We start from the raw sequence: 27197 nt of genomic DNA, 5'->3' as shown, positions 1-27197 counted from the left end.
GGGGGAACTTCCGAGGTCAAAGGTAACAGCTTCCGGCAACTGATGCCTACAGTGGCCAATCCTCCCTCCGTCCACCTGTCACTTCGGGTAGTTTGGAGGCCAGGTGAGGGGCGTGCACGGGGGAGGGGCGTGCATAGTTGAGACAGAAACCGGGAAGACCCAACTGTGGGGCGGTACTGCTTGACCGAGGGGCTCCAGAGCCCAGCTGCGCTGGCTGCGATTTGAGCGCCCAGGGCCGGGGTGCGGGGTGGACCGCGGCGGCCCTTCGACCAAAGGTGCTTGAAGCTCGAGCCCATTACTTTCTGTGAACTCTGACTCGAGTTGTAAAAACTTTTCTGCACTGTTTTTCTCATCTCTGTTATGGAGATAATAATTTCTGCCCTAACTGTAGTACGTTTGCGAGAATCCAACGATATGTTTCTGAAAGCGCCCGCTCAACTAAGAGCGCGTGAAATAGAATGAGACAGCTTTGCAAGAACGGAGGCCCTTGCCCCAGCTGTACGGTGCTGGCGCCGAAAGACGTTCAGTAAAGACTTACTGAATGACGAATACACGTTAGGAGTTAGTAAAATCTCTCAAGGCTTCACCTCCTCAGTGGGCTAGGTGCCATTCTAACCAGGCGGCAAGTTTCCTTAGCTTTCCCTACCACCCCAGTTAGGCAGCTCAGATTACCTATTGCAGCTTGATGGACCTTGGGACTCCAGGTTTTTGAGTGGACGTGGCTGCTACTGCAGCAGGTGACCCACCAACCAAGCTCTCTATCAGGGTAATGTTAAGAATAAACTTATACCGGGCGCGGTAGCTCACGCCTGTAATCCCAGCACTTTGGGAGGCCGAGGTGGGTGGATCACCTGACGCCAGGAGTTCGAGACCAGCCTGGCCAACGTGGTGAAAACCCGTCTCTACTTAAAATACAAAAAATTAGCTGGGTGTGGTGGCACGCGCCTGTAATCTGAGCTACTCGGGAGGCTGAAGCAGGAGAATCACTTGAACCCGGGAGGCGGAGGTTGCAGTGAGCCGAGATTGCACCATTGCACTCAGCCTGGGCAATAAGAGTTAAACTGTCAGGAAAAAAACAAAAAAGAGAATAAGACTTTATGAGAAATTTTCTCTCTTACCAAATAACAACAATAACAGCTTTCATGTGAATATCTAGTATGTTCTATGCACTGTGCAAAACACTTTACATGTTTCCTTATTAAGTTCTAACAGCCCATCAAACAGTGTCTTTTTTATTTTACTGGTGAGGCAGAAGGCATAGGGAAGAGAGAGATTAAATAGTCTGCCAAAATTATATAGTGATGGAACTAACTGTAAAACACAAATAGAAGGAGATCCAGGACATAAGGATTGAAACACAGAAAGAAAATAACAGAAGCCATCAAGACATCAGACTTCTCACTAGGAGAACAGGAAAACCCTTAGGAGTTTCAGGCTGAAGTTTTTCTTTACTCATTTTGTTTTCTTTTTAAGGAAACATTTATTATATTTAAATTTTGTTTTTAAATTGCTAGCATCTGCCTGTGTAAAGCCATTCTAAGGTTTTGTCATTATTAAAGGAAAGAAGGAAACTCTGTAAAACAATGTGTCCATTCTGGCAGCGAAATAAGGATCTTTAGGTGTTCTATTATAAGTGAAGATCTAAGATTTTCCAAATTACAACTGAAGAGGTAACCTAGATATTAAAGTATATAATTGCGATTTATAAATTCAATATGTGAACTTTCTTCTAGAAATGCCAACAATTTGAAATTATATTGACATATTTTTGTCTGAATCAATGAGTCTGTTTCAAAATTTCAGTCTCATCAGAATTATAATCTGTGTGTATTATTTCCCAGCTGAAATAAGACCCCTTCTTCCTTCCCTTGAGGAAGCATGGGTACATAAGATTTTTTTCCATAAGACAAGTTCCAGCAATGAGAATACAAAGATTAGTAAGACATACTCCCAGCCCTCAAGGATCTCATTGTCCAGTAAAGGGACTTATATATACACAAATGTAGTAGAATCTAGCCTTTACAACAGTAGAGCTAGGTACAGGGATTTCCAAATGTGGAAATGGTGAAAGGAAATTCAGGGAAGACTTTAGGAGAGAAAGATCTTAGAAAATAAATGTGAACTATAAACTATAAGAAGGTAGTTTTCATTGCCATTTTCTTATTGAGTTTTAGTACAAGATTGAGTCCCAAGTCATAGTCTTATTGATTTTTAGGCTATAGTATACAAAATGTAAAACTTTAATGAACAACCAAGAATGGTCACTCATGCCTGTAATCCCAGGGCTTTGGGAGGCAGAAGAGGGAGGATCTCCTGAGCCCAGGAGTTTCAGGCTGCAGTGAGCCCTGATTGTATAACTGCACTCCAGCCTGGGTGAAAAAGCTAGACCCTGTCTCCAAAAAATAAAAATAAAAAAATCAAAGCTTTAATGAACATCCTTAATTAAATATGGCAATAATATCCTTTGGTCATTGAGTAAAACTGTTTGTTTTTATATACTTAAAGGTGTTTTTTTTTTTTAATTTTAAAACATCTGTATAATTTTTAGTTTAAAAAATGGAACCTTTTTCCTGTGACACGTTCGTGGCATTATCTCCAGCAACAGTCGATAACAGGATTATTTTTGGAAAAAATTCAGATAGACTCTGTGATGAAGTACAAGAGGTAGTTTATTTTCCTGCTGCAGTTCATAATAACCTGGGAGAACATCTTAAGGTAGGTGAAATAAATGTTTTGTTAGCAATATCATAAAGTTATTTTAAAAATATCATAAAGTTATTTCTATAAATAGGAACTTGGAAGAAACTATAAAAGTTAAAATTGAGGAATTTACATTTGAAAAATAAATGAGTCAGAAATAAACCGTAATCTTTTATTTCAGTGATTTGGAGGAAGTTGAAATAATAATAAAATTATCTATTCTTTGAATAAATATTTGAATGCTCTCCATATGCAAGCATGTTAGATAGGGCAAGTGATTTAAAGTCAGCTGTCAAGACTCTGACTATTCCAGGAGCTTAGAGTCTAGTATAGGAATAAGATGTGTATGCATTATACCCCATTATAAAACTGGGTGGTTTAAATGCTAAATTTAAGTAAGAGTAGCATGCTGTGGCAGCAGAAGAGAAGGAACATTTAATGCGGCTTGGAGTTAGCTGGAATTTGATGGACAAAAAGGATTCTGATTCTGAATTGGTATAGGTTCTTCTTGATGTAGAATAGGAAAGTCATCCCAGACTCTGGAAATGACAGTTTTATGACACATCAAAAAAGGTTTTTTAGGCCCTATGTTAACACTATCAATATACATTTTATGCAGTCACTTGGTAGTATACACATTAATTAAAGGATCCTTTAAAAACTTATTTTAAAAACCCATTTAATGTGGAACTTAAAATGAGAGCTTCAAATTATGCTATTGTTGCTAATTCATACTTTTTAGATTTTATTTTATTGATATTCTAATATTAAAACATATTAAATATTAGACTGTTTTCTGTATCCTATGTCATATTTTTTTCTTTTGCTAAGACCACTTATTCATCTGTGATACCATTTCCACTTTATTTCTTCAGATATAAATCTAGCCTGTCCTGTAAACCAGTGGTTCTCATTCTTTTCATTGCTGTGGACATACCTAATAGATGACTTCAAAATGTGATGTGAGATTCCTATGACAAAACTCTTGTATTTGAAGGCTACCAGATGGGTACTTATATCACTAATTAAGAAACACTGGATATTGAGGTTGAGAACTACTTCCTTAAGCTTCAACTCACACATCTACAAAAATGTTTCAAGATATTACAGCTAGAGACCATCTTTCTCCTGAGCTTCAGTAGCACCTTGTCTTCACTTCATGACCCTAATACTTTATACTTTATTTTATCTTAATTAATGTACCAGTTTTAGTTTCTCAAAAGTGAGATCTTTATCTGATTCATCTTTGTAACTACCATATCTCTTGGCAGAATGTTTTATAATAGGAAATGCTAGCAAATATTTGAATGAATAAATACTTTAGGGTTATTCTGGATATGTTTTAAGGGTAATGCTTTTATTATTGAAAATTTCAATTTACTTATATTTCCTTTACCTCTTTCATAACAGTCTTGTCTTCTGACTGATTTTTTTAAATTCTGGATTTTGATAACTTTTCTGGTTTTGTGGTTCTTGCTGTGACTTTTTTTTTTTTTTTTTTTTTACAGTGTACGTATATAGAAATTGATCAAGTTCCTGAAACGTATGCTGTTGTCCTGAGTCGCCCAGCATGGTTGTGGGGGGCAGAAATGGGAGCCAATGAGCATGGAGTTTGCATTGGGAATGAAGCTGTATGGGGAAGAGAAGAAGTTTGTGATGAAGAAGCACTATTAGGAATGGATCTTGTCAGGTTATTTTTTATTTTTTGTTACGTTTCATGCTATAGACCTTTTCTAATTCGTAATTTTTGTGTAACTCTTACTTGTTTTCTTTTCCTATTTTTGAGGAGGCTTTGATACTTTGCAGTTTGTGTCAAAATGTTTTAAAGTACCGGCATGCAATTTCATGACTCTCAGTTTTGTTTGGTTTTTTAAATTAATTAATTTTTGGTTTTTTGAGATGAGATCTCACTGTGTCATGCAGGCTGGAGTATAATGGTGTGATCATGGCTCACTATGGCCTTGAATTCCTGAGCTCAAGCAATCATCCCACCTGAGTCACCCAAGTAGCTTGGATCAAAGGCACGTGCCACCACACCTGGCTAATTTTTAATTTAAAAAAATTTTTTTTCAGAGACTAGGGTCTTGCTATGTTGCTTACACTTGTCTTGAACTCCTGGCCTCTAGTCATTCTCCTGCCTCAGCTCCTGAGTAGCTGGGATTACAGGCACAGGCACCATGCCCAGCTTTCAGATATTATTATTTGGGATAAGGGAAGAAGTAGGAAATTATGATTCATTGGAAGTGCCTAACATATTTTAATCACACCTTAACTAATTCTCACAATAACCTCATGGGCGATCGTGCTCATTTTACAAATGAGATATCTGAGGTTCAGAGATAAAGTAACTTGACAGTGAATTACCAACTTCAAATTTGATAGGTTTGTTTGACTCTAGAAACTTTGTTTCCATGATTCCAAACTGACTTCAGAAGGAAAAATTTTAAAGTTAGATGTCATTTCATCTGTTAACTTGGAAGAAATTTTACTTGGGGAAATCTAAAAAATCTCATGAGCATGAAATTATTTAAGAAAAATAATGGAAATTTATTTTAATCTGAGAACTTTATATTTTTGTTTTAGACTTGGCCTTGAAAGAGCTGATACAGCTGAAAAAGCCCTCAATGTCATTGTTGACTTATTAGAAAAATATGGCCAGGGTGGAAATTGCACAGAGGGTGGGATGGTATTTAGCTATCACAACAGTTTCCTAATAGCTGATAGGAATGAAGCCTGGATTCTGGAGACTGCAGGGAAGTACTGGGCAGCAGAAAAAGTACAAGGTATGGACAACTTTTTGTGATTTAACTTGTTTTTGCAATTAATAAAATATACCCTTACCTGTAGATACTGCATTTAAATGCTTCCAAGATTAATAATCTAGTATAATGAAGGGTTGAACTGTAAGGGAAATTTAAAAATTTGAAAGAACAATGGAAAAAGTGCCATAAAGAGCTTTCTTGAAAAATATAAAAAGGTAGCATTACCTCTGGGAATATGAATTTCATATAACCTGTATATACTTTCTTTGCTGCAGCTCTTGGCCGTTTCATCGTACTTTTTCACTTTAATAATCCCGTACAATTTCTTCCCCATTAAACTTTGGGCTGCACTCCAAAATCTTATTTTAGTGTGGAGGTGAGGAAATGAGAGTGGGGTTAAAGACAGGTGTTTGTGAGTTGGTGGTTGGAAAAGCTATGTTGATACAATAGTAAAACACAGAAGTTTGATATCTTTGAATAAAACATTATTTAATTGTTTTAGAATGTTTTGATTTTTCATTCTCATTTCCTTTCTGATCATATATTCCTCTAATTTTTCAAGTGAGGAAAGCCAGAGATGTAAAGTGATTTAAGGTGGTAAATGAAAGACCTAGAATTTAAATCTTTTCATCTTGAATCTCGTCACTAGAACATAGCCTTATGTTTAAGCATAATCATGTCCATCTTGGGTATTTAACTCCTGGACCCCTAGTTTACTAGAGAGATAAGATACACGTGTGAAAATGTTAAATGGTGCATGAATGATACAGACACATAGATGCTCTGAACATTTAGAGAACAGAAAGGTTATTATTGTGAGCTAGAGGAGTTCAGAAAGGCTTCATGAAGGTAGCCTTGAACTTTGGAGGATTTGGGTGTTATTTTTCGAAACAGATCATTACCAGTTGTTTTGATGGACATTTTGTCTTATGTTTTGCATATATGTTTATTAATATATAACATTGTAGTTAGAAGTTTTCTTTTTGTGATAATTGGCTTGATAATACCATTGAGCACTTTTATTTTATTAAATGTACTACATGCAAGAGAGAAATTAATAAATACATTTTGTTGAAAAAGCCCCACCTGGCCATCTAAAATGAACACCTTCATTGGGTCTCATTGTCTAGCTGTAGATTAACTTAGCCAACTGGTTTCTCTCTCTATTACTAACTAAGCCCAATAACTAAATTGTTAAATGATAGGGAATTATTTATTAGATGGAAAATTATTGGCTGGGCATGGTGGCTCATGCCTATAATCCCAGCACTTTGGGCGGCTGAGGCAGGAGGATCACTTCAGCCCAGGAGTGTGAGACCAGCTTGGGCAACATAGTGAGACCTCAATTCCACAAAAAATACAAAAATGAACTGAGTGTGGTGACGTGTACCTGTAGTTCCAGCTACTCAAGAGGCTGAGGTGGGGAGGATAGCTTGAACCCAGGAGGTCGAGGCTGCAGTAAGTAGTGGCACAATGTAGACATTATGGACATGTCACAGTGCTGCAGAGATTTTGTTTATGGCCAGTTTTGGAGCCTGTTTATGGCCAGATTTTGGGGGGCTTGCTCCCAACAGGTGTGGCTATAAAAGGGCAACATGAGGGATCCTTGTGGTGATGGAAGTATTCTTGATCTTGACTATAGCAATACCAATATTCTGGTTGTGATATTATACTACAGTTTGGCAAGATGTTACCATTGGGGGAAACTGGGTGAAGGGTACACAGTATCTCTCAGTATTATCTTTTTATAACTGCATGTGAATCTATAATTATCTCAAAATAAGTTTAATTTTAAAAATAATTCATTTATCTTTTTAAATATGTAATAGATGCCCATGGCACAAAATTTAGAAGTCTATATTTACGTTTACATAGTGAGTAGGCATCATAATGTACAGATACGTGCTTTATGTTAAATATGACTTTTCTTCTTTCTCCTCTTCTTTGAAAATAGAGGGAGTTCGTAATATTTCTAATCAGCTTTCCATAACAACCAAGATTGACCGGGAACACCCAGACATGAGAAACTATGCTAAGCGGAAAGGTTGGTGGGATGGTAAAAAGGAGTTTGATTTTGCTGCAGCATATTCCTATCTTGACACAGCCAAGATGATGACTTCATCAGGCAGATACTGTGAAGGCTACAAGCTTCTAAAGAAGCACAAAGGTAATTTATATAAATAATATTAGGATGACAAACTATATTTTGTGTAGATGTAATATGGGAATGACAAAATCTACCTTGGAGAATTATAATTAGTAAAAAGATTGTTCTATTAAAATGAAAACTATTTATCATAAAGCTATTTTTTGAGATAAGTATTATACGATTGTGAAAGGGTCATGATTCTTTTGAAGGTAAAGTTCAGATTTTCCATGCTCAGATGCATTTTTTCAGTTCTTATTAATATTCTTAAAACAAAATTGAGATTACTTTTCTTCTGAGAATTCACTGCAACCTAGAGACAGGCTTCTTTGACTATTGCTGCTGCTGCTGTTATTTATTTTTGGGTAGTACTCTTATCGATTATTTTCTTATATGTAGAATTTCTGGCCAGAAGACAAACTGAGCAGATATACAAATTCCCTCTTTCCACTCCAAAACTTGAGAAATGTTGGATAAAACATTTAAACATTAAAGACATATATAGCTAAGTTCAAATACAAGAAGAGAAAATCACCAGGTACCAAAAATGAAGAGAGGGCCCACACAATCCTCCTCATCTCCGTGTCAGTTGGGGGATTCTGGACCAGATATACACCTTAGACGCTAGAGTGTTAACATCCATGAGAATGTATGTGTATAATTGAAAAAGATCAACATTTGGGGAACAGGAATTGGACTCCTCATTAAGGCTACGAGTCTGAAAAATGCTAGTCCACTCCCTACCCAGAGTTTAGGATGGAATTGAGCTGCCTGCTGCTCCAGGATGTGGATCAATACAGTTTCTTGTAAGAGATTGAACTCTGAGCCATATTTATTTTGGGAGCTCACCTGGAGCTAGCTGGTGAGAAACAAACACTGGTTTATAACCAGTAAACCAGACAAGATCCCAGCATACCTGTATTTCTATACCCATTATATGAATATTTGATATGACAAATATTTATATTTTACTCAAATTTCCTATCCAAATGGGAAATCTGCTATAATGAATCTACATGTATTTGCCATTGAAAATATTTGTTACGTGGGGGTTCAGGTGAAGATGTAACTTCTACGACTATTAGGATAGTTTCTACTGTTATATCCTCAAGTTCACTCATCTTTTCTTCTGCATTTAATCTGCTATTAATCTCATCTAGTAATATTTTAATTTGTTATTATAATTTTAATCTCTACAAGTTCCATTGGTTCTTTCTGTATAACTTCCATTTCTCTATTCTTTACTTTCAAGTTTTAAAAAAATCCTTAAACATGTTTAGCATCTTTATAATAATAATTATAAAGAGTGGCTGGACGCCGTGGCTCATGCATGTAATCCCAGTACTTTGGAAGGCCGAGGAGGGCAGTTGATTTGAGGTCAGGAGTTCGGGACCAGCCTGGCCAATATGGTGAAACCCCGTCTCTACTAAAAATACAAAAATTAGCCAGGTGTGGTGCAGGCATCTGTAATCCCAGCTACTTGGGAGGTGGAGCAGGAGAATCGCTTGAACCCAGGAGGCAGAGGTTGCAGTGAGCCGAGATTGCACCACTGCACTCCAGCCTGGGCAGCAGAGCCAGACTCTGTCTCAAAAAATTTTTAACAATTAAAAATTAAATAATTAGAGTATAGTTCATTAACATTTAATGGAGGCTGGTTCTGGTTGCAGGTAAGATGGAGTAAGTAAACTATACTCTGTCTCTCTCTCTCTGAATATAACTGAAAATCTGGAAAGAATGTATGGAGCAGCTTTCTGAGGAGTCTTAAAAGTAAAAAGGAGCAGTCAGCAGGGCAAAAAAAGCAGAGTCAAAGCAGGAATTATCCAGGAGTGAGTTTCATGGTTGTAGTTGTTGTTGTTGTTTTTCTCATTTCATCCAGCCTAGTGTTAAACAGCATGAATCCTAGAACTATGTACTGGGTGTCAACAGAAAGAGCTCCAAGAGATACCTTCTTTTTCTTGTCTGAGGAGAGGGAAGGTGGACACCAACAAGACACAGCATGGGAGAAATCTCCTGGGAATTTTTATTTAATTAAATTAATTAATTAATTTTTTTGCTGCTTTCTTTCTGTCTCATCCCAGCTCCCAGGCAAACTCCAGTTCTGAATCTGCAATCTTGTGATGGTTATGTGATGATGGTAGCAGCTGCTGGGAGGCATCTAAACTCTAAGGGAAGGGAAATCTCTCCCACTAGAGGAATTGTGGTCCAAAGACCATAGGAGAAATTCTGTTGCTTTTTGCCCTCTCTCTGTTTTCCTGCCTCTTGGCCTCAGAGGCAGACCCAGATGTGGGATGCAGTTGGGCAAAGAAGGGAGACCACCAAGGCTCTGTTCTAGCTAGAGGACCTGGAAGGAGGATCCCTGGAAGCCAGAATGTCAGGGAGAATTGAGAAGCAGAGGTAGCTCAAGAAAGAAATCCCATGAAGTTGTATAAGAATACCTGGGCCTACCCTAAGCTGTACATAGGTATATCTGACCCTAAATAGCACACCAAAGCCTTTGAGAGCTAACCTGTAGAGTAGACAACTGCTCAGTTTCCATACTGGCCACTGGATAGTGCTCTTTTAGGACAGTAAAAGAGCACTGCAGAAAGGTTTTGTAAACAACTGACATGGGAATCTAGCCCACAGAAGATGGCTCAAAACTATGATTAGACATACAGTAACATGGAGGAAATGAACCAGTTCCATGAAAGCTACAAACCACCAAAACTCACCTAAGAACAAATAGATAATTCTTGTTTTAGCAGATACTTTAGTTGGTTGTACTCAGCCTGCAAATTCTGTCTCCTGGTTGGCAACTCAAATTTCAGTTTAGCTCTTTTATCCTTAGCTGAGCTGTTTGCCGTCTGCCCCACACATGCTTAATCAGCAATCAGATGGAGATTTGGGCAGTTCTTTTACACAGAATTTGGGGGTTCTCTCTCTCTGACTCTCTTTTATGGGATTGCCCCCTCACTTTCTTTTCTTTTCTTTTTTTTTTTTTATTTTTTTGAGACCGAGTTTTGCTCTGTCACCCAGGCTGGAGTGCAGTGGTACGATCTCAGCTCACTCTGGGACTACAGGCGCATGCCACCATGCCCGGCTAATATTTGTATTTTTAGTAGAGACGGGGTTTCACAATATTGGTCAGGCTGGTTTCGAACTCCTGACCTCAGGTGATCCACCCTCCTAGGCCTCCCAAAGTGCTGGGATTACAGGCGTGAGTCACCGCACCCAGCCTGCCCCCTCACTTTCTACTGCTTGTGGTTGAGGTCTGGTTCTTCAGGCCAGAAACACCAAGGTTTTCTATTGCAGCCTGCATAGAATGACACAGCATTGACCATGGGCCTCCCTCAAGCTAAAGCCATAACAAAAATAAACTTACCCTATGCTTCATTCTGTCTCCCAACTTTCACCTTTCCTCCAGAATGTTACTTCGGTTGTTAATTGTAAAGAGCCTTCAGGTAGTTGTTTTTCTGTATTTTGTCCCAAGTTGATAGTTATCTGCAGGACGGTTGACCTGATAGGAGCTCACTTAGCCACACTGAAAGTAGAACTCCTTCCCATGTCATTTAATATTCTATGATATTATTTTACTTATAAAAATTAATATATTCATATGATTCAAAATTGAAAAGTACACAAGATTATACAATGAAGTCTCTCTTGCCTACCCTGTCCCGATATATTCAGTTTTTTTTCCCATATGTAGTTCCTTATGTGTTCTTCCAGAGATGATATATGCTTAATGAAACAAATATGTAATTTTTCTTTTTTTACAGAAATGATAGTATGCGATTCATGCTATTTACACTTTTCTCCACATAACTTTAGTTAGCAATATACAGTGTAGATGGGTTAGCAATATATAATGTAGATCATTCTGTTTCAATATATACAGAACAGAACAATCTCTTTTTTTTTTTTTTTTTTTTTGAGACGGAGTCTCACACTATTGCCCAGGCTGGAGTGCCCTGGTGCAATCTCAACTCACTGCAAGCTCTGCCTCCTGGGTTCACGCCACTCTCCTGCCTCAGCCTCCCGAGTAGTTGGGACTACAGGCGCCCGCCACTGCGCCCAGCTAATTTTTTGTATTTTTAGCAGAGATGGGGTTTCACCGTGGTCTCAATCTCCTGACCTCATGATCCGCCTGCCTCGGCCTCCCAAAGTGCTGGGATTACAGGCGTGAGCCACCGCACCGGGCCAAGCCACCATGCCCAGCCCCATGACTATTTTCTAAAAATGAGTTTGTAGAAGTAGAATGTCAAGTCAAAGCTTATGCACATTTGAAGGTTTTTGAAACACATTGTTAAATGACCACCAGAAAAGTTACATAAATTTAAATTACTGCCAACAATATTTGAGTACCCATTTTCTAACATGCTTATCAATAGAGGGTTTTTTCAACCTTTATAAATTTTGTAGGCAAAATGGCATGTAAATATATACACCTACTATGTACCCACAAAGAGAAAAAAGAAAAAAATGGCATGTTATAATTTTAATTTTTTTTTAGTGAAATTAGATATATTCTTACATTTACTGAAAATTTGTAATTACTTTGTAAGTTGTTTATTAATGTATCCTTTTCCCATTTTCATATTGGGTTATTATTAACTCTTAAAAAATAACTTCCAATGTAATTTTTTCCTTTGCTTCTGAATAATTCCAGCAAAGTAAGTTTTATTTAGATTACTGAGTGGCAGATAGTTGCTAAAAGGGTCATGCTACTAATAAAAAATGTGACGAATATACCCTCCTTCACTTGAAGGATAAAATGTTTCTGTTAAAAAAAAAAAGTGTTTTGAGACAGTGTCTCGATCTGATACTCAGGTTGGAGTGCAGTGGCATGATCTCAGATCACTGCAACCTCTGCCTCCTGGGTTCAAGCGATTCTCGTGCCTCAACCTCCCGAGTTGCTGGGATTCCAGGTGTGCACCACCATGCTAGGCTAATTTTTGTATTCTTTTGTAGAGCTAGGATTTTACCATGTTGCTCAGGGTGGTGTCGAATTCCTGGGCTCAAACCATCTGCCCACCTTGACCTATCAAAGTGCTGGGATTACAGGTGCGAGTCCTTGTGCCTGGCTGGTAAATGGTTCTATAAAGCAGTCAGAAAGCAACTGCTCTGAGATGGATCAGTCAGTGATTGATATTTGCTTCTCATGTATTCATTAAACAAATTATATGCTAATTATTATGAGGGTGTGGCCAAAACATTAAGGAATTGATTACAACAGTACAGGATGGCTTGGTCTGGGGTCCAGGGTCACCAAGCAAGGTTGTGGAGAATCATGCCCTGCACAAGGGGGCAAGTGGGGCTGAAATCCAGCCCCACTGTCTGCCCCAAAGAAGAGGCTCCTTTCTCTAATTTTCATAAAGGTTAGCCAGCCCAGAAATGGCAGTGGTGGCATGGAGATGGAGCAAAGTGGACAGATTTGGCATATACTTTGGTGGCAGAATGGACAGGACTTAATTAATTGGAGTGAAGGTTAGAGAGAGAGAGATGTCACAAATGAATACCAGGTTTCTGCTGGGAACCAGTGAACAGTTGGAAATGCCATTTGTAGAGATAGGCTAGATGGAAGATTTGAGGGTAGAGAGTGTAGTTTTCCATTTTAGAAGAATCAACTCCTCTGAGATAATAACCTAACCATCCCAGAGGGATGATTTGCATCTCCCTTTGTCTGAGAGGACAACTCATCCTCTTCCCTTCCTGGGTTTAGAACTTTACCCAAAAGGTGGTGGTGATTGAGGGTGCAGCGTGGGGTAGGAGTAGTCTCAGGAGGTAGGCACTCCTATCCACTTGAAATTCAAGATATTAACTCAAACCTGTAGCAAAAATAGAGTATGATTGCAGTGAGCCGAGATCGCGCCACTGCACTGCAGCCAAGGGGACAGAGCAAGACTCCATCTCCAAAAAAAAAAATGATTCTAGAATAAAGCTGATGCTGTTGGGTATTTTCAGTCTTTAATTGATAGGTACACAGGAAGTGGCGAAGGATTTTTTTACATGATGTTATAAGTACATTCCCCTGTGTATATGTTTCTTTTACTTTTTATTATTAATGTTGTTTGGTGCTAATACAGCTATTTAAATAAATCCAATCTCAGTATAAGAAAAGGAAAAAGTTTGACAGAATATTTGTAGAATGCCTTTACATTATTGTTTTCAAAGTAGTTAATATCTTATTTATATTTTAATTTCCAAAAGAACATGTTATAATATGAAAAGTTTTCTGTAAAGTTTCTTAATGTTAGTTTATAGTTTTACAAATAGGTTATCTAAACTATCTTTTTCCCCCATGTAGATAGATAAGTATGTAGAAAATGCTAAAGCATGTTATACTAAGGATTTTAATTTTTGACTTATTGTAAAAGGAGAGCATCAGGAAAAATAGCTAAAGCATATGAGGCTTAATACCTAGGTGATGGATTGATAGGTGCAGCAAACCACCATGGCACACGTTTACCTATATAACAAACCTGCACGTCCTGCACACATATCCCAGAACTCAAAATTTAAAAAAGAAAAAAAAAAAAGGTAGATCAGGAGTGGCTGTTGCAGCAACACCTACTCCCGTTTATTAACTGCTTTTATCAAGGGCCAGATACTGTACTAAATGATTTAATTATATTATTCTTTTTTTTGAGGTGGAGTCTTGCGCTGTCCCCCAGGCTGGAGTGCAGTAGCAAGATCTCAGCTCACTGCAACCTCCACCTCCCGGGTTTAAGCGATTCTCCTGCCTCAGCCTCCCAAGCAGCTGGGATTACAGGTACCCGCCACCACGCCCAGCTAATTTTTTGTGTTTTCAGTAGGGAGAGGGTTTCATTTTGTTGGCCAGGCTGGTCTCAAACTTCTGACCTCATGATCCGCCCACCTTGGCCTCCCAAAGTGCTGAAATTATAGGCATCAGCCACCACGCCCAGCCTAATTATATTATTCTTTAAGCAACCATGTGAAATAGATATCTTCATTTTACAAATGAAGAAACCACCAGTGTTTGTGCTCTTCTCTATGAAATTGAAAAAAATGAACTTTCTTATTTGTCATATTTTTCTCTCAGCACCTAATTCACTATGTTGTGTGTGCTTAGTAAGTATTGAATAAATTAAAGTATTGTTAGTTGATTTGAATTAAATTGTAATATGCAGACAGTTTAACAAAGATCACTGTTGTGTACTTTTTGCTAGTAATAAATTTAAAGGCTCAGGAAATACATTTAGCAGATATTCTTTAAAAACGAAGAACAACAATGCATAATTAAGATGGAGAGGAAAATGCCAAGAATTCTAAGGTTTAGGGTAATTGGACAAAAGGAAGAAAAAAGATAGAAATAATTATAACCAATTAGCTACTGCATCATAATTATAATTCAGTTATATTTAAGAATAACTGAATCATAGATTTTAATTGCATACATGATTATAGGAATAGATGCATCTGACATGAAACTTACTTTTTCTCAAGTGTGAAGTATAGTTCATCTAGCTTTCTGTGCTTTGACAAAAGAATATCTTTCTAATACTTTCACAGAAAATTGTCTACCAGTACATTATAGTTAATTTTTCCTATGATTTTTCTAGATAGAACAGCCTGCCTCTCCTCTTTCCAACTATCCCTACCTGATAGCTATTAACTGTGCTGCATGTATATCCAAATTGAATCTATATTCACTCATGTATTTTAAATAACTAGCTTAAATTGCAATGAAATTACACCCTGTGTTTTGCATTTATTTTACTGAACCCTGCCACTGCAGTCTCAGTACTTATTCAATGCTTGCTAGTGGATTACTTATAGCTATCCTACTCAAGTGATCATGTAAATCCTCCTTTCATTTTGAGAATTGTAGGTTTTGAATACAGAAAATATTTTCGTAATACCTGTATTATCACAGTATTATGGTTCTGACACTGTTTTTATTAAAATTTGCCATTTATAGGAGTTTGGATTTGAATCATTTTAAAGGCTTACTAGGTGTTGAAACTGTGTGCCTGATATATAGGTGTGGATGGCAGGTTTTTGCTTTATTGTTTAGTTTTAATATTGAGGGCTGCTTTTAGGCACATCTTCTTTACTGTGTTTTTCAAAACTAACAGAAATATATTGCTTCTGTAACAAGTTATCTATAAATTCAATAAGTTATTTTTCTTGATTTTGAAGTAATGGCTATATTGTGGAGAAACTGGATAAGACAATGTAGACTTGTATAAATCTGTTGTCATTAACATAAAATAGTTGGTAACCTGCATAATTAACTGAGGGCAGAACATTATATTATTTTATATGGAAGTCAGTTTTAATTTGAAATATTATGGATACAGGCTTGCCGTGAGCTTTTTCTTTTAATTCCCAATTATGGGAATAGTGGGGCAGGGAGTGGAGATTCTTGCTTTTCATGCGCTCTTTTTTTTTTTAACAGTTACTTCATTTTTTATTCTTTTACTGTCATTTTAGGGTTTTGAGAGAGAGGAAGGAGATATCTGTGGTTAATCAACCATGATAAGTGAAAGTTTTTTGTTTTTTTAGAACTAATTGAAATATAATAATTAAACATTTCCATATAAAGTATCTAAAAATATCTGTTGGCAGAAACTATGTTTTGTGATCGATCGACTGATTGATTGACAGGGTCTTGCACTGTCGCCCAGGCTAGAGGGCGGTGGCACGATCGTAGTTCACTGTAACCTCAATCTCCTGGGCTTCAGCAGTCCTCCTGCCCCAGCCTCCTGAGAAGCTGGAACTACAGGCATGCATTACCACACGTGGCTAATTTTTTTTTTTTTTTTTGTAATAGATGGCAGACTTGCCATGTTGCCCAGGCTGGTCTCAAACTCCTGGGCTCAAGTGATAATCCTGCCTCAGGCTCCCAAACTGGTGGGATTACAGGCATAAGCCACCATGCCTGGCCCGTTTGTTTGTTTTTTTTTTTTTTAACTGTACTTGTTACCTGGATTCACCACATTCATTACTGTTATTAAGAAATTGGTACTACTTCAGGGTAAAAAGAAACTGATGTATTTAATAAATGGGAGGCATAATAGTGCAGTGGAGTGTTAAAAAGCACAGGGCTGGTTATGAAGGAGTAGCTGGTGTTAGACCAACTTCCTTCCAAGAATAACTATGAGATCTGGAGGGAGAAAACCCCTGTTGTTGGAAGACATGGATGAATACCCAAAAGAGTACACAAAAGAGTAGAGATGAGGAGCCTAGATCCTGAAGACTGAGAGAAGACTCTACACATTGAGAAGACCTTGACTTTCTAAATATCACAGTTTCTTAATGCAATTGCCAACTTCTAAGCAGCACGTAGGTAGGATGAGACATGACACTGTGAAATCAAGCAGAAAGTAGCTGCTAGGCGCCCTAAAAGCTAAGCAGAGATTTTTTGCAGTCTCACAAGGCCTTAGGGACAAAAGTTTGATTGGAGGGCCAACCAAGAAGGTACCTGGGAAATACCCCTAAGCTTTCAATTGAGATCCCAGAAATGCTACTCCTTAGGAAGAGTAAGAACAAACAAGGGATAGACTAGTCTCAACAATGGATCAAGGTAATCTACGTATATTCTATCTGGTTGCCAGAAGAATATTAAATGCTCTGTGAAAGAAAGTATCACGCAGAGCCTCTATAACATTTCCTTCAGTTGGAAAGTATCAGGCATGCTAAGAAATAAGACCAAATGACTGAAAACCAAGAGAAAAAGTAGATGGTAGAATCTGACATGTAGGCTGTCTACACATTAGCTTTATTGGAAACAGACTTTAAAATTACTACTATGTATTCAAAAGAATTAGATGAAAAGATGGAGAATTTCATCAGGGAACTGGAGTCTGTAAAAGAACCAAATGGAAATAATACAACTGAAAAATTATAACTGAAATTAAGAATTCAATAGATTGATTTAACAACAGATTAGGTATAACAGAAGAAAAACATTAGTGAACTGGAAGATCAGTAGAAAAGATTCCAATTCAAACAGAGATAAAAGTTTAGAAAATATAGACAAGGATCTGAGAGGCATATATAGGACTCAGTGAAAAGGTCTTATATACATAAGATTGGAGACTCAACAGGAAAGGAGAGAGAAAACAGGGAAGGGCAAAAGCAATAGTTGAAGGATATTGGCCAAGAATTTCCCCAAACTAATAAAAGTCATCAAGCAACAGCCTCAAGAAGCTCTACAAATCCCAAGAAGGACAAACAAGAGGAACCCACACCTAGGCCCATCATAGTGAGATTTCTGAGCGGGAAAAAAGACAGAGAAAAATCTGAAACACATCCAGGGGAAAAAAAGTATCTTCAAGAAACAAATATAAAGCTGACAGCTAACTTTTCAACAGAAGGGAGGGAATTCTAAACACTGCAAAATGACAACTTTAAGGTGATGGAGAAAGATAATAACTACTAATTTAGAATTGCATAGCTAGTGAAAATATCCTCTAAAAATAAAGGTGAAATAAAACAGAATTACTAGACAATTGGCACTAAAAGAAATGCTAATGGGCATTCTTCAGGCAGATAGAAGCAAGGTACGCAGTAGTAGATGAAGAGCAGCAGAAACAGTAAATACATAGGTAAAACTAAACAAACATTGTTGAAAATAATAACTTCTTAACCAACGGCCATAGCTGCAGTGCTTAAAGTCTATTGTGCATGGATTTCATGGAGCACTATATTTTCCACAGGATGCTTTTGGCCAGTGACTGAGAGTGGCAGGGAGATAAAGGCAGGCCCATTCTAGGAATACACAGGACTCCTCTAATGGCTAACGTGGATCAAGGACTCCTTGACAGCCTGGCCAGGCTTTCCTTAGATGGCATGGCAGCCTGGGATACTTCTCCAACTTCTCTTCCTTCTCTACTAAACTCAGACTTCAGATTGTATCATAGTCTGATGATTCTCTGAGGCTTTCCAGGTTCCCTCCCCATTTTCTGTCACAGGCATTTCCCCTAAAATATTTGATCCCATGTTGTGGCATCTGCTTCTCAGAAGACCCAGACGAACACAGTAGAAATTAAAATGCATTAGAATAGCACAAAAGATAGGCAGTAATTGGAGCTAAGTTCTGTATGGGTCCTTCTTACATTAATTGGTAAGTGGTAAAGAACTAATTTAAGGCCAACTGTAGTCAATCAAGAGAAAGTAATAAGATTTTTTAAAGTGTGTAAATAATAAGCTGATGGGAGAACTGTAGTAATAAATACTTGATAAGTTAAAAAGAAGACAAGAATGGAGAAAAAGAGACAAAGAATAGATGGAATACATAGAAAACTAATAATAAAATGGTCTACTTAAATCCAAATCATCGGTAACTATGTTATATTTACTGAATTTTTTCAATTAAAGACAAAAGACTAGGCACAGTGGCTCATTCCTGTAATCCTGGCACTTTGGGAAGCTGATGGGGGAGGATTGCTTAAGGCCAGGAGTTCGAGACCAGCCTGGGCAATGTAGCAAGACCCCCATCTCTGCAGAAAAATTTAAAAATTAGCCAGGCATAGGCTGGGTGCAGTGGCTCACACCTGTAATCCCAGCACTTTGGGAGGCCAAGCTGGGGAGGATCACCTGAGGTCAGGAGTTCAAGACCAGCCTGGCCAACATGGTGAAACCCTGTGTCTACCAAAAACACAAAAATTAGTTGGGCATGGTGGTACATGACTGTAGTCCCAGCTACTTGGGAGGCTGAGGCACGAGAATCACTTGAACCCAGGAGACAGAGATTGCAGTGAGCCAAGATCGCACCACTGCACTCTAGCCTCACAGAGCAAGACTCTGTCTCAAAAAAAAAAAAAAAAAAATTCTGTAAGGGCAATGGGATTGAATATATTTTTGCATTATTAATTCCTTTTTCTAGGAATTTTTTACCTGTTACAATGGCTTTGAGACTTTGCATATTTATATTAAAAATAAAATACCTTTCTTGTGATAGTGGAATGAATCTAATTGTAGTTGATACAAAGTTTGTTTATAGTCAGTCTCTTAATTTATGTCAAGACTAATAACTCATATATTATCAGTAGAGAAAGCAGTTCATATTTGAAAGGCATCTGTATATGCATATGTATTTGATGATTTTAAAAATTATTTCCCTAGGAAATATAACTTTTGAAACAATGATGGAAATTCTTCGAGATAAACCAAGTGGCATTAATATGGAGGGAGAATTCCTGACCACTGCAAGCATGGTTTCTATTTTACCTCAAGACTCCAGCCTTCCTTGCATTCACTTCTTTACAGGGACTCCTGATCCTGAGAGGTGAACCACAAAATACTATAAACCAGCAAGGGGTCAGGGGATGGAGTAAAGTCATTAGTATGTTAGTAATTTTGTCAGGATAAATTTTTGTTGTACAACTAGGATGATAATTTTTAATATATTTTCTGTTCAGGCTTTAATCTGCAGCATCCACATATGCGTAACTGTTCTGTTTTTATGGGGAGGAAATGTGAATAGTTTCTTGTATGCGTTATCCCTACTCCTTCTTCCTACAAATAGATTTAACATTGTCAAGAAAAGAAAGTAGATTTTCTTACTCAGATTTCAGATATGATATTAGATAATTCATAACAGTACAAAGGTTAAATGATGTAGTTGTGCAAGATTTACTTATGCACTCATATCTAGAAAATACATATGAAACTTAAAATATCAATAGTTTCAGTTTAATTATTATTATTATTATTTTGAGACAGAGTCTCACTCTGTCACCCAGATTGGAGTGCAATGGCATGATCTCAGCTCACTGCAACCTCTGCCTCCCAGGTTCAAGAGATTCTCATGCCTCAGCCTCCCTAGTAGCTGGGATTACAGGCGTACGCCACCATGCCTGGCTAATTTTTGTGTTTTTCGTAGAGTAGAGACAAGATTTCACCTTGTTGCCCAGGCTAGTCTCCAACTCCTGGCCTCAAGTGATCCACCTGCCTTAGTCTCCCAAAGTGTTGGGATTACAGACATGAGCCACTGCATCCAGTCCAGTTATATTTTAGGTAATACTTTTGTTGACTATCTTGATTTAAGTCACTAGTATCTCACGAAATGCACATTACATTTAGAAATGATTTTATATTCACTATCTCTTAGTGTAGCAGCCTTTCATACTATTAAAAATATCTTCAAGAAAATGGAATAAAACATTTGAGTCTTCCTTTTTTTTTTTTTTTTTTTTTACATGGGGCCTTGCTCTGTCGCCCGGGCTAGAATGGAGTGCAGTGGCACAGTCAGCACACTGTGGCCTTGAACTCCTGGGCTCAAGTGATCCTCCCACCTTAGCTTCCCTAGTAGCTGGTACTGCAGGTGCATGCCACCATGCCTGGCTAATTTTTAATTTTTTTGTAGAGATGGGGTCTGGCTATGTTGCCCAAGGCTGTTCTTGAACTCCTGGTCTCAAGAGATTCTCCCACCTTGACCTCTCAAAGTGCTGGGATTACAGGCATGAGCCACTGTGCCCAGCATGTGTCCTCCTTACTGACACTGGCGCTGATGTTCACCCCGAGTCCTAATCCTCAGTCTATAACATTAATGGTTGTTCTTATCCTCCGCCTGTGGAATGTGAAGTAGGAAAGACAAACTATTACTTTGCTGACTCTGTTTATGTGCCAGGTCCTCTGTTAGGTTCATGGGAACCCAAGACTAAAAAAAGTATGGTTCCCTGCCCCCAAGGAGATCCCGGTGTATCAGAGAAGACAGGCATGGGTATAACTAATGTGACAGGAACAAGTTAGTATGTAACATTAACAGAAACTTCCAATTAGAGAGAATCTTGGAAGACTTAGAATAACACTGAATATTTTTATATATTGACATGATAATTTAATAAAGACTCTTTCTTCTAGATCTGTTTTTAAGCCTTTCATATTTGTGCCACATATTTCACAATTATTGGATACCAGTTCACCAACATTTGAACTTGAAGATCTAGTTAAAAAGAAGTCACATGTTAAGCCTGACAGAAGACACCCACTCTACCAAAAACATCAACAGGCATTGGAAGTGGTACATAATAATGAGGTAAGATAGTTTATATTCTTTGTTATATCGTTAAGTATAAAGTTTGATTCAATCCGTATTTTGAACTTTGGAGTATCAGCTTTCCTACCTTCTTATAAAAAATAGGTTTAGGATTAGTTTAGATGCTCAGACTATAGTAGAGCTGTATTATTTTTATCTTTGATTATGAATACATGTATTGTGAATCTTATAGAGAAATTTAGTACATTAAACATAATAACAATAGCTAACATTTGTTGAGCACTTATATAGTACTTTTACAGGGTTTACTTTATCTAATCTTCACAACCACTTTATGAAATGGGTACTATTTTGATTCCCACTTTGCTGATAAAGTGTCTGAGTCTAGGAGAGTTTAAGTAACTTGCTTAGTATATATCCCACACCAAAAGTTACAAAGCCTCCGGATAGCGGTTGACCTGGTTTCTTAATGTAATGTTCTTAATCATACAGGCCTAGATTAAAACTAATTGAAAGTGACTTAAAACTTCAGAGAATTAATATAATAATTAGTTTCAGTTTTTAAAAAGTGATACATCCTCGTTATTTTAAAATGTAAGCATTATAGAAGAGCAATATATCACTCAAACTCTCTTCTCTAGAAATAAGGATTTATTTTTTTCTGGTATAGATAGATAGGTCATTTTATAATGTCTATACCTATTCAGCTTGCTAAAGAAAAATAAGAGGTAAGAAGGGAATAGAAAGGCTGCCTAAAGCCATCCATCCGTTGACCCCCTGCAATGAAATAAAACATTAACCATCTTAAATCTTTTCTCGTCTGTTTCTACCTCGTGGTTTTTCTTGCCTATAATTTCTTTTACTTTGTCAAGGCATATACATTTACATTGTATTCACACTGAAACGGATTAAATGAATTTTCCTCCAGGTAATAATTTATTTTTGTCTGCAGTGTTGGCATTGTTGCTATGTGGTTTTTTTTCCCTCACCTATTTCACTTAGGCTCAAAGCAACAAGCTCTGCCAGACTTTCTATTTTTACTTGAAAATTTTTATTTACATTTTTATTTTTAAATAAAAATTCTAAAGCTATAACTATTTTAGACTTTACTTAAAAATCATAAAATATTGATTGACAACATAGAGTAGTGGAAAGATAATGGAATTTGAGGGAAGAAGAGTGAAAGAGCTGGGTTCTGGTCCTGGCTCTGTAAATAACTTCTTTTGTGTCTTAGGGAGAGTCAATCCTACTGGTAGTTTTAATTTACATTTCTTGATTACTAGTAAGATTGAAAACCTTCTCCTATGTCTATTGGTCATGAGTATTTTATTTTAAATATCTTGTCTATTTTTTCCCTTAGGCTATTTTTCCATTGATTTTGGGTTATTTTTGTTTTTTTTATTTTTTGCTTTAAATAGGCAAAAATATGTGAATATTAACTGTTTGTAATAAGGCAGAATTTTATTCCAGTTTATTGTTTGACATTTAACTTTTTTGTCAGACAAAAATTTTAAACTTAGTCAATTATATTTATTAGTCTTTTGCTGTAAGGCACCTTGATTTCATGTTTCAAAAGGCCTGCCTCACCTCAGTATAAATATAACTTCTAGCATATATGTGTTTTTTAAAAATTTAGTTCTTTAGTCCATCTGGAATTTACTTTTGTATCTTTCATGAAGTAGGGATTCTAACTCTGTTTTCCAAAAAGGTGACTAATTATTCCAATACCATCTATAGACAAAACCCATTTTTTTCTCACTAATATGAAATGTAGTGTTTCCTCAGATGAAAACTGCATACAATTTCATATTGAAGTCCATGTTAAGGTTATTTGTTTTGTAGAGTTCTGCCCCATAATGGTTCAAATTTTAAAAATTATGCTCACAGGCCAGGTGCAGTGGCTTACGCCTGTAATGCCAGCACTTTGGGAGGCCAGGGCGGGTAGATCAGCTTAGGTCAGGAGTTTGATACCAGCCTAACCAACATGACGAAACCCCCTCTCTACTAAAAATACAAAAATTAGCCGGACATGGTGGCGGGTGCCTGTAATCCCAACTACTCAGGAGGCTGAGGCAGGAGAATCGCTTGGACTTGGAAGGTGGAGGTTGCAGTGAGCTGAGAGTGTGCCATTGCACGTTAGCCTGGGCAACAGAGTGAGAGTCCATCTCAAAAAAAAAAAAAAAAAGTATGCTCACTTTCTAGTGACTTTATTTATTTATTTATTTATTTTGAGACGGAGTCTCAGTCTGTCGTCCAGGCTGGAGTGCAGTGGTGTGATCTCGGCTCGCTGCAACCTCTGCCTCCCAGGTTCAAGCGATTCTCCTGCCTCAGCTTTCCGAGTAGCTAGGACTACAGGCGTGCGCTACCACGCCCAGCTAATTTTTGTATTTTTAATAGAGACGGGGTTTTACCATATTGGCAGGCTGGTCTCGAACTCCTGACCTCATGATCCACCCGCCTTGGCCTCCCAAAGTGCTGGGATTACAGGCTTGAGCCACGGTGCCTGGCCAAGTTTTTTCTTACATACTTTTTCTCTAAATAAGTACCTTATAACTGATAATGGTGATTCATCAACAATTTAGAAATTACTTTCTGTAAGAATCATGGACCTTTTTTCTCCCTTTATTGAAATAAAGATGAAGTAATAGAGGAAATGTCTTCTTTTAGTTGATTTTTTCCTGAACATTACTGTTCTGTTTTATTAATCTGATAATACTGGTTTTAAACGTAAAAGATCTAAATTGATAAAAATATTTCAGCCTCAGTTTTCAGCAGCCTTCCACATAAGACAGTTCATATGAGATTTTCTGTTATCTTGTTGTCTTTTACGTTTTTTACTTATAAACTACTCTCATAATTGTTTTTGTCTTTTCTACTAAAAATAACTTGGTATTCATGCATTAACTCAATCTAGAGCAATGATTTTCTCAAAGAATTTCATTCTTTCTGTCTCCAAAGAACAAAAAGGGAACCAAACCACAATTAGATGCCAGAATGAACAATCCTTATCTGTAGAGGTGGGTTGAATTTGGTTAGATTTATGTGTATGTGTATATGTATTTATTTTTATATTTTTAATTGTTTAGGAAAAAGCCAAAATAATGTTGGACAACATGAGGAAACTGGAGAAAGAACTATTCAGAGAGATGGAATCAATCCTTCAAAACAAGCATCTTGATGTGGAGAAAATTGTTAATCTCTTTCCTCAGTGTACAAAAGATGAAATTCAAATTTATCAGTCAAATGTTAGTTCTTAGTGATCATATGGTCAGCTAATATTAGTTCTTAGTGATCAGTGGTCAGCAATCTTCAAAGTCAGAATCCATCACCTTGGTAAATTATATAAACCTAATTTGAGCAGATCTGATTATTCTTGGATAGTATTCAAGTGATATCTTGACTATTAAACTACATACAGTGTTGCTGAAATAGAAAGAAAACAGCATTGGAATTGGATTCATGTATCGTGGGATACAGGTGTTATTTCAGGTGATGTACTTGCATATTTTCTTTAGCCATAGTAACTTTTTGTCACAATAACTAAGTATTCAATTATATATAAAGAATGAAACATTAGAATGATACATGGATTTATATTTATTATAATTATGTAGTACCCTCAAATCATTTTGTCTGTTACATCAAGAAAGTAGATTTTTCTTTAGTCATGAAAAATATCTCAAGTGGTAAGTTGTTTGTGCTTAAGGCAAATATTAACCAGCTCTAACAAGAAAAATGTCTAGATTTACACATTGTCAATACAGTATATTAGTTCTGCAAATGTACTTTTGGTAAACTCAAACATGCTCTTTGTCAAGACTTGGCTAACCAGTGAGCTTGTAGCTCTGATTGTCTAGCATTTTTAGGGTCATTCTCCTTAATAGGCTTTTACGTTAATAAGATACATTTTTAGAAGAGCTTCTTTGGGAGATTAGAGAATAAGATAAAAGAACTAAAACCTTAGGATATACTGTTTCTGGGTCTGAAATCTCTCTCATTGTTTACTTCTCTTTACTCAGTGAAAACAGAAACAAGAATGAGGTAGTGGCAATGAAATAGAATTATTAGTATATTATGAACATTATAACATTTTGAACACTATATTGCATTATATATTATGAACTTTATACATGAGTAATATCTTCCTAAAGTTTATAAAACTTTATGTTTAGGTTACATAAAGATTACCAAGACTCAAAATTGCAAATATAAACAAAAGAAAAATCCAACTGAAAATAACACGAAGTATTTTTGAGTTTCTAGACTGTCCATTTTGGTATTTGGTTACATTATCATATTTACTAGTCACTATCAGCACAATTAGGTTAATAAAGAAGTGGGTCATTATATTTTAAGTGTTCAGGAAGTTATGTGTTCAAAGTTCTCTCATAAATACCGTCATCTGCTTGATACTGCTCTTGTCTAATATAGGGTTGACATTACAAAAGAAAAGATGTCTGACTCAAGTACTGAGTTGATTCTGTTTGCTTTAAGTTTGGTTCAGTGATAGGCTGTCTTCTAACCCCTATACTCCTCTTCTCTCCTTTAATAGATGAGGAAACTAAGGGCAAACAGTTCATTACACTTACGGGAATCTTATTTCCTTCTCTAGGGGCAGCATGTTTTCACCTTCTGCTTTGCTGCCACCTTAGACTAAACTAGCACCATCTTTAGCTAGACCACTGCATTAACTGTTCTCCTACACCCATTTTTATTCTTTATTTCTACCCACATGAGTCACTACGGCCAATCTATTACAAATTTAAATCTGATTATGAATTCCCCTCCTAAAACTCTTTTTTAAAAGAGACTTTATTTTTTGGAGCAGTTTTAGGTTCACAGCAAAATTGAACAGAAAGTACAGAGTTCCAATATAGCCCCTATCAGCACACATGCATAGCCTCCCCCACTATCAACATCCCAGCCCCAGAATGGTACATTTGTTACAATCGATGGCCCTACACTGAAACATTATCACCCAAAGTCCATAGTTCAAGTTTGAGATCACTCTTGATGTAGTACATCCTATGGCCCTTGATAATTATAAAATGACATGTATCCACCATCATAGTATTATACAAAATAGTTTCACTGCCCTAAAAATCTTCTGTGTTCTGCCTATTTATCCCACCATCCCTCCAACTCCTGACAACCACTGATCTTTTTACTATTTCCATAGTTTTGCCTTTTCCGTATGTCGTATCATTGGAATCATATAGTATGTGACCTCGTAAGATCGTCTTCTTGAACTTACTTAGTAATATCCATTTAAGGTTCCTCTATGTCTTTTCATGACTTGATAGCTCATTTCTTTTAGTGCTAAATAATATTCCATTGTCTGAATATACTACTACTGAAGGCCATCTTGATTGCTTCCAAGTTTTGAAAATTGTGAATAAACCTACTGTAGACATCCATGTGAAGATTTCTGTGTGGACATGTTTTCAACTAATTTTATGTAAATACTAAGGAACACAACTGCTGGATCATGTGGTAAGAGTATGTTTAGTTTTCTAAGAAACTGCCAAACTGTCTTCCAGTGGCTATCATTTTGCATCCCTATCAGCAATGAATAAGAGCTTCTGTTGCCCTGTATTCTTGTCAGCATTTATTGTTGTCAGCATTTTGGATTTTGGCCATT

At 37.0% G+C, this 27197-nt stretch overlaps 1 protein-coding gene across 2 annotated transcripts; it reads left to right on the top strand.

Annotated features, from left to right (window-relative positions):
* Positions 1-16: 16 nt before the first annotated feature.
* SCRN3 (secernin 3) lies at positions 17-26477 on the top strand. Of its 2 annotated transcripts, none has more exons than XM_011991886.1 (8): positions 17-103; positions 2549-2715; positions 4209-4390; positions 5284-5483; positions 7417-7629; positions 19681-19843; positions 21421-21595; positions 24643-26477. In XM_011991886.1, the coding sequence occupies exons 2-8, from the start codon at positions 2557-2559 to the stop codon at positions 24811-24813; spliced, it is 1263 nt and encodes a 420-aa protein (XP_011847276.1). In that variant the 5' UTR covers positions 17-103; positions 2549-2556; the 3' UTR covers positions 24814-26477. The 2 variants fall into 2 exon arrangements, with proteins under 2 accessions (XP_011847276.1, XP_011847277.1); XM_011991887.1 differs by having other exon boundaries at positions 23-103; positions 2639-2715.
* Positions 26478-27197: the final 720 nt, after the last annotated feature.

This window comes from Mandrillus leucophaeus, unplaced genomic scaffold, assembly GCF_000951045.1.
Source record: "Mandrillus leucophaeus isolate KB7577 unplaced genomic scaffold, Mleu.le_1.0 Scaffold40, whole genome shotgun sequence".
Classification (NCBI taxonomy): domain Eukaryota; kingdom Metazoa; phylum Chordata; class Mammalia; order Primates; family Cercopithecidae; genus Mandrillus; species Mandrillus leucophaeus.
Note: the sequence above shows the minus strand (reverse complement) of the source record. Positions and strands in the feature narration are given on the sequence as shown.

What these genes read in the sequence shown, in the direction of transcription:
- SCRN3 (XM_011991886.1), top strand. Translation starts at nt 2,557, where the DNA reads ATGGAACCTTTTTCCTGTGACACGTTCGTGGCATTATCTCCAGCAACA. An exon ending in TTAGGAATGGATCTTGTCAG is followed by an intron (nt 4,391 to 5,283) that starts GTTATTTTTTAT and finishes TTTTTGTTTTAG; the next exon opens with ACTTGGCCTTGAAAGAGCTG. An exon ending in AAGTGGTACATAATAATGAG is followed by an intron (nt 21,596 to 24,642) that starts GTAAGATAGTTT and finishes TTAATTGTTTAG; the next exon opens with GAAAAAGCCAAAATAATGTT.